This window comes from Grampus griseus (genome assembly GCF_964374135.1).
Source record: "Grampus griseus genome assembly, chromosome: 10".
Lineage (NCBI taxonomy): Eukaryota > Metazoa > Chordata > Mammalia > Artiodactyla > Delphinidae > Grampus > Grampus griseus.
Window position 1 is genome coordinate 82630332 of NC_139004.1, and position 8457 is coordinate 82638788.

The 8457-nt window shown below is 38.6% G+C and overlaps 1 protein-coding gene across 1 annotated transcript in view; it reads left to right on the forward strand.

The window, feature by feature from the left end:
- TAFA1 (TAFA chemokine like family member 1) overlaps nt 1-8054 on the forward strand; it is a gene marked incomplete at its 3' end in the record, with an annotated part of 486155 nt that extends 478101 nt beyond the window's left edge. The window contains exons 5-6 of the mRNA XM_082663867.1: nt 2440-2564; nt 8037-8054. Coding sequence (XP_082519993.1) covers nt 2440-2564; nt 8037-8054 — 143 coding nt within the window. The remainder of the gene's footprint in view (nt 1-2439; nt 2565-8036) is intronic.
- Nucleotides 8055-8457: the final 403 nt, after the last annotated feature.

Genomic DNA, 8457 nt, shown 5'->3' on the forward strand with positions numbered 1-8457 from the left:
TTCTAATAAGCCAGAGAGTAGTGCCAAGTCATCAAACTCCATTTAGAAAGGCAACTGTAACAGTTTTTAGAGACCGTAGGCAAGTCTGGGACATTTTCATTCTTAGAAAGCTTTTTCTCTTCCCCTCCAAGCCAGTGGTCTCTATAAACTTGAATTAAAAGTCATACTTGGGTTTTGAGATGTATTCTTTTTCCTACTGTCTACATTTTCATTTAGGAGATATTAATGCTTGAGAGAAAGAGGAGAAAGTGCTTTGTTAGCTTGCAACAAAGTAAGGCAGCTGTGAGAGGGCACAGCAGCGAAAAGAAGATGGAACAGGGTCCTTTAGAAAGAGGCAAAGGTGCTCATGTCTGACCTTACCAGTACTTGTTCATTATTTGTGTGCCCCTGTGAAAAAAGAGGGACAAATTCTAAATCAAAGACCACTGGGAAAGGCAGTTTCCCCTCAGAGAGTGTCCATTCGTGATGGTCGAGATGCAGGGCAGCAGTATTGAAATATTAGGTGGGCTTTAAGGGGACACACATGGCAAATGTGATTGGCCTGTTTGTGACTGAGCTCTAGCAGGCAGGGAGCCTCAGCTTGAAGGCTCTCAATAAACACTGCCAAACACTGACTTGTATCTGACATTACTGGAAGCTTTGCTGTTTATTTTTTTTCCCCTTCAAGGCCACATATGTTTTTCTTGCTGTCAAAATATATGCTTCTCTATTTAGTATTGTCACCTATTAATTCACACAAATAAGTCCTCTTAACTCCTGACTAGCTTCTTCTTCTAGTCCATACCCTGATGCTGAGACCTGTTGTTAAAAAGAAAATCATCCAGAACATTCATAATCATTTTGGACTCTGTGAAGTATTCGTGTTTTCTGTTATTAGTCTGTGTTTTACCAAAATTATCACATTGTCCTGCATAAGGATAGAACTATGTGCAAGATTTTCCTTCCTCTGCTTGCCCTATCCAATGTAGTTGCATCTTAGGCGATTTGGTCTGGTCCACGTATAAGGCGTGCATCACATAACAGGCAAAGTTACCCTTGAAAAAAAATCCTCAAATTGACTGTATAATAGAGTAGAAATGATTTTGCATATATAATCCTGCAGAGTAATTTTTATTCAAAGGAAAATTTGAGGAAGACTATTCTAAAGGAGGGGAAGTCTGAAATAAGAAAAGTCTAGAAGGGGGAAACCTAAATGCAGGTAGATGTCCGGACGTTTCAACCATTCTGCTTCTAAGGTAGCAATCTAATCCCTCTAGTGAATGCTGAGTGGATAGAGGATTTTAATGTGCTCCTGCTTCCCTGTGGCGTGGACTCCATTTCGTTTTAAGATTAATCTTCTGTGACATAAAGAAATGTCATGTGGGTTCTTTGTTGTTGTGAGAATTAAACGTCAGGATAGAGACAGGGTGGAAATGTGAGGGGTTGGGAAGCGACCAATTTTCTTTTAGATAAAGACCTAGAGTTTCAGTCCAGTGTCAAGACAGCCACTTGGAAAGTATCACAGAAGAAACACTCACAGACATTTTAAGGATTTTGCAGGAAAATGCCCAGGTGGATTTGTAAAAAAAAAAAAAAAAAAAATGCCTTGAGCAGCTTCAGAAATGACCAACGCTCGTGCAGAAAAAAATTTTCACTCAGGATGTTAAGATGTGGGGCTGCTTGATTTGTACTGAGCGAATCTAGTCTCCAGTTTTCTAAAATCTCATTATCCAAAAAAGTGTGCTATAAATCCATCCACTAAATTCATTGCCAGCTTCCTAATGTGGGCAGCCTCAATATCACCCTGAAAAATAGGGCTATTTTATCAGAGGGTCAAGTTTTCAAAGTTCCACTCATATCACCTTAAACCTATTGAAAGGAAACCACAGCTCGTATCAAATATACTTTTGACTGTAATCAAATAGTTTCATTTATTATGACTTGGTTTTAATTTTGCAGGTTTTCTTTTATACTTTTGGTCAATTCATTTTTTCTTTTTTGGTAAGCCTTTGATATCTCAAAGGCTGTAGGGTGGGAGATAAACCCTAAAGCTGGGTGAATAAACGGGCCTTTCTGAAAACAAGAGCTCAATTAGTCATTCTGAAGAACAGTTAGCCCTTTTGTCCCTTTCACTGAAAAGAAAGCACCAGGTCTTTGATCTACAAACTTAACACAAAATTTCCTCCAAAAAGTAAATGTCCCCATTCTGTATGTTTTCATCATACAAGGATATTGTGGACAAAATGTAGCTTGATGAAACCAGATGGCATAATTATATTTGCATTTTAAGATGTTTAAGTTAAAATCTCATTCTTCTTAGTAGAGTAGTCTTAGCCAATCATGAAAGTTAAAAAGGACCTAATGTGTTTCAGAGAGCATTAACATCTGTAGAAGAACTCAGCCTTGCGCCCAGGTTGTTTGGATGAATTGCACACACACTTGTTTCCTGTCTTTGCACAGCCTCCATAGTGATTGGGAAATGGTGGTGTGAGATGGAACCTTGTCTAGAAGGAGAAGAGTGTAAGACACTCCCTGATAATTCCGGATGGATGTGTGCTACAGGCAATAAAATCAAGACCACAAGAGTAAGTTCATTTTTTTTCAAATGTCTCATGCGTGTTACGAGCTGTACTGTTTGCCTTTGTGTCGTATTTACAAACACCACCCAGAAGAGCTTTGAAAAGGAGAGGAAGAAGCCTTTTCCCCAACAGAAGCTCTTCTTGACCATTCAGATCAGTGTCTATCCATCAGAGAGAAGTTAGAGATTGAACTTGACTTTTCCATACTGAGCAGTTTAGTGTTTCTCTTACTGAGTCATAAATAAAGCTAGGTTACCACAGCCAAAGGAAGGAGGAGCAGTGAGGCAGTTATTTGGATTCTGCATCTGATATCTGTGGTACTCAGAATGGATAATAAAATAAGGGTCTAGCCTAATTCATCCAGATGGTTTCCTGAACAGTTCTGCATTTAAGTGCAGCCATCTTCTAAAGGTTCTTTAAAGGAATTGTTTGATGCTCTCTTAGGGAGGTGAAAGAATTCTCTGATGTGAATAATTGTTTCTTACTTTGTGCGGATAAATCAGGAGTTGGCTTCAAAATATGTAATGACCTGTATGAGGCTACCCAGCCCATCAGAATTGGTGTCATGATGCTGGAGCAGGTTGGAGAGGACAGCTAGGCCAGCCGTTGACCCTATAGATACTGGTCCGTAGGAGAGTCTGGAAGTTCTGATGGGGGTGTGAAGGGCGTTTGGTCAGGGTACTTAAGACAGTAACTATTTATTCACTAGTACAAAAGTATATCAATATTTTAAGAGCCAGTATGGTGATATGTACATGTACCACATGAATATCAGCCCTGTTATGTGTGTATGTGTTTTAAGTATTGGGTATTTTTTAAAACAAGCTTCACCATCTACAAATTCCAATATGTTGAACTTGCAGACTTCCAAAGAGGTGACCCAAATTTAAAAGGGCATCTCTGATTCCAGCCCCTGTATTATGAGTCTTACCTTGGTCTTCTTCTCAGAATCGTCTTTTCACAAAATAAAATTGGTTCTTGCATCTTTGTGATGCAGGAAACATAACACCGTAAGAAAATTTTTTATATATATAAAATAAGTGGAGACACTGCGTGTCAAATTTAGTTGCCTGTATTGACCACATTAGCCAGTAAATGGCTATACCTCCCTGGCTTGCACCCAGGAGGGATGCCTGAACCACCCTAGCTTGTTAACATGAAACTATGCTCTAAGAAGCTCTGCCTGGATTATCGTATCATTTCAATGAGACACCTACAGAAGAGAGTATTCGAAAATGAGCCCAGTTCCTGATGCTTAGCCCAAAAATCATCTTCATTAGTTGGTAGAGTATGGATTTCAGGTTTCCCTTTGGTTACATTTTGCCTGACGATGACTTTACCAAGTAATTTGAAGATACCCTCACAAGTTAGTTTTAAGCTACTCTGAATTTTGGCCAGTATGATTGGAATCCAGGCACCATTGTTTTAAACACATTGCTGACATATCCTCTGCCACATCTCCATTCCCTATCCCAAATGATAACCAATCACTCTTTATTGATGGTGAGCCCTGTTTTAATAGTACCTTCAGACTTGAAAGTCCTGTAAAGAGCAATAATGCAAATCAAAACATTTCAGGATTTAGATATGTGAAATTCCAAGAATACCAACGAGGAGACTCTTTGGCAGATAGAAAATAAAGGAACAAAACACAGAACTTGTTAGTGCTACTTATTTGTGACCCACGTCACTTTTTTTGATTTGGCCTTTGTAGAGTCTATTTTAAAACCATCAGGCATGTTGTAATACATCCTGGACATTCTCCGGCATCACCAAAGTATGGTGTGGAGTCCAGTCATGATAACAGAGGCTGGTACACACTGTGTTCACTACTCCCCTGGGTGAGCTGAGCACAGTCCACACGGCTGAATGTATAAGAGAAATAAATCACCCTTACAGCCAGGTTAAAAACAGAGGATGTACCTGTTCTGATGTGTGCATCCATTTCAGGAAAGGAAATAAGAGAATCCTCTACAGCCATGTGCGTGGCACATAAGTCAACTAAGAATTCTCAAGACTGTCTTTAGAGGCGGAAGAAGAAGACACTAGAAAAAGCTGAATTTTTTAAGAAATTTGGGTCAAGAAAACCCAAACAGTACACTGACTTACATTTTCTCCTCCCTTCCTTACAAGAAATTCCCAATGAAATAAGCACTTTTAAATACAAAAGGCACCAATTGAGTCCAGATGATACCTACAGGAGCTCCATTCTGTATAAATAGCCAACACCAGTTCTTAGATCATATGCTCTACAAATAGGTTTTATATGAATTTTTCTAGTATGCCCTGTGTATTTTTCCCCATCAGAGTATAAATATGCCTACACACTTCAAATGTTGACTCTAGCAATTTAACTTTTAAAACAGTTTAATTCACAGATGTATTTTAATTATGAATCATATGTTTTCATTGTTCTTTAAGAGGTAATCTTTAGGGTAAAAAATTCAAATTCTTACTAAAGTAAAAGGAAGAATAAAGAAAATCACCTCTTTTGTTCTTATGTGTAGGATTGATTCAAAGAGTTCTTTCTCTCAGAAAAAGACAAAAACAAAAACCTGAAGAAACATACCCAGCTTGCTAATGGCAACTGGGAATTTCCTTCACACTGTTATTTTTTAAAAGTAGCTTCAGGGTAAAGAAATTTGCAAGAAAGTTTCCTGGGACTTCATTCTTTTTCCCTATATAGTTTTTTTCTAAAACCTCCCTATTATATGGGTTACTTCCAAATTAATCATCCTGAGCGAAAATTCTCATCATTCTTTGAAATGTAGATAAACAAAAGATGGTTCAAAATGTGGTCTAAAATTTAAATTTTTGTGATGCTCATTTTTTAAGGAGGGTGGAGAGTAGAAATTCAGTGTTTCATTTAAACAACCAGACACCCCAGAATGTGGACTAGCCAGGGTAACAGGCCACAGTCTTAAGGAAAACCTTGGGGAAATTGCATCTGGGTGACAATAAAGCTTAGAAGGAAGGAGAAAAGATAAGTAGAATTAAGCAAAGTCTTCCATTTCAGGAGATTCAGAAGAATAAATCATAGGGAAAGAGGAAGCTTCCTTAATGCCACCCTACAGAGAGAAAGTAGTCATGCTTGAGACATGTTCCAAAAACCCAGCCTGGGGTACAATAAAACTGGTAACAGGTACCTTCTGGGGAGAAGCTTAGTACATCTGGGTGAAGTTTCTTGGCTAAATTTTAACCCTGTTCCTGCTTGATCATTGCTTCTGTTGTTTTATTAAACTGGTTTGTTGGGAGTTTGTAGCAAGACTAACCGACCTAAATATTGACTAGAGACTTTTTTTCTGATGGTTTTAGATGCCTATTAGTTTATCTCTTTTCTTTAAACTGATATATCAAAAATATAAGTTTGAAAGGTGGGGAGGCTATATTCCATGCATTCAGGAACCAATCTAATACCCTGTGTATTCAGGAACAATGACTTCATTTAGAAAGCTAGACTTCCCCTTAGAAGAAATAAGTTGTTTGACAATGGTGTAATAATTTGTATGTAAAAGGTGAACATTGGTTGTTTGGGGACAGGAAGAAGAGGGGAATAAAATGAGGAGAAAACCAAAGTCATTTGGGAAGGAAAATTAGCAGATTAAAACACCAGAACATAATCTGATCTAATACCTGGGGAAATATCAAGCAACCTCGGATTTCCTTCAGTCCAATATGTCAATGTCTTTCACACTAGCGAGGAAATCAACAGTTGCTGCACAATGTAGAGTCAAGTTTCATTTCCTAAAAGAGTAAGTTGCAGACCTCAGATTACACACCTAACCACAAGAGCCATCTTGTCAGATTTGGTGTTCTCTGTGACTAGCCCAACACAATTCACCAAAATCATTTGTCCACAGCCCCTGGGATCATCCTCCTAATGCCGACTCTAACTTTGCATATCTCCACCCATTCTAATCACCCTGATGGTTTTTTTAATATTACTGAAGGGTAACGTACCAGCTTTGACATATTCCAGCTTCTTCCCTCAAAATTCCACCAGGTCTGAAATGTTCTGAGAGACTTCACAATCTTGATCTCTCGTCCATTCGTTTTGCAAGAAATGCCTTTAAAAGAGAGAGAGAGATGGTGGGGGAGGAGAGAGGGAGGGGTATTTAGAGATTGCAGGAAAGAAGAGTAAACCATCTTCTTAAAGAATGAACTATGCTATCACAATTGCCCCTGGATCCAAGTGTGCTCATTCATTTCTTCAATAAATAATATTAAGCCTCTGTTATCTAAAAGTCTTGGGAATGTGATGGTGGACATGACACGGCCCCTGGTCTTCTGTGGAGGCTAGGGCCTAAGGTTCAGTGGGATAGGGGAGGAGGAGGGTCAGTACAGATAAAAGAAAGGCAATTCCAGTTCAGTTTTGGAAATGTCGCTTTCTCCCTCCTGTCGGTAAAAAAGAAGACAGTGAAACAAAATGTGATAAACACCACTGGACTGTAGGAAACCAAGGTTTGGAAGGATCTGTTATTTATATGGAAGAATAAAAAAATGTGTGAAGACTTCTCATACATTCTGCCCCTGGTCCAACCAACTTTTGAATGCAAATGTGTATGGTGTATGACTGTTCCTACCTAACCCTGAAAGCTTTAAATGGACTTCACTCCTGGCCTCAGAATACTCAATTTCTAAGCTATAAAAAATTAAGAGATGACGAAGAAAAATGCCTTAAGTCCTAAAACTCTAAAGTAGAACCTTCAACTCTATTAGAACCATCATTCATGCTCTAAACCAGTGATTCTTCGTGCATGCATCCTTCTGAAAATAAGAGTCTTTGGGACCATATTTGAATGGATTAAATGGCATCAATAGCTATAGGAGTATGCCCTTGATTGCCCTTGAACACCATGTCATTGTTTGAGTGGAACAGTTCCTCACCTTGCAAAGGTCTCTTATGTTCCTCAACAAACGTGATCTGACCTTGGCAATGAGTTCACCTCATGCCACCCCTTTGCATCTTACAAGAGACCAACATGAGAAGGCCATGGAATTTCCTACTCATGAAATTCTCATCAGACAGACATAGGAATGACTACATAATGTGCAGGAAGAGCCCAGTGCAAAATGGAAACACAGGGGCCCTTGTTCAAAAGTTACTAATAATTTCAAGATGGCAACTCCTGGTCATTAAACCAAGTGAAGGGCCCTTTTCGACAAAGGGCTCCCTGCAACTAGATTGCATGCCCACGAACCCAGTCCTGGACAGGCATTGCTCCAACAGTCTGTCTCCTCAATTGTGACAAAATTAATTTAATGAATCGATAAAAAAAAATACAGTGGCCTGTCCATAAGCTTTGATCACCATTTGAGAACTACTTCTCTAGACTTGAACATTCTTTACTTTAGTTCACTTGAAAGAAGCAACATCCTAAAAATTCAAGGTGTCCTCTTTTTCTGCCTAATCACCTTTCTTTGTGCCTTCATTTTGTTTTCTCCCTGAAATTTCTTTCTTTCTTTCTTTGGTTTCAGATTCACCCAAGAACCTAACGGAAGCATTTGTTATAGTAATAAAGGAAAACCTACTCTGTGGAAAATACATTTTAAGAATTTAAAACATCTTATACATTAGAAGCCAAATGGATTTCTTATTTGCACTTTGACTGATTACCAGATAATCACAGTGCTTTTACTGTGTGTCACGAAGTCTCCTAGAGTGAGAAGACCCGGAGTTTTGGGCAACACCATGGAAAGTGGGTTAAGGAAAAAAAGGGTTTTCTCAATGCAAATTTTTGGGATCACAAAGAAAGATCAACTGTCTTCTAATTTGGATCTATAGTTCCTTTGTACCATTTGAAATATATGTATATATATAATATTTTGAAATATTATATATTCTCTTCAAAAAATGAACTGTACCACAGTTTGAGGCGGCTGGTGTACCTCTTTGAGT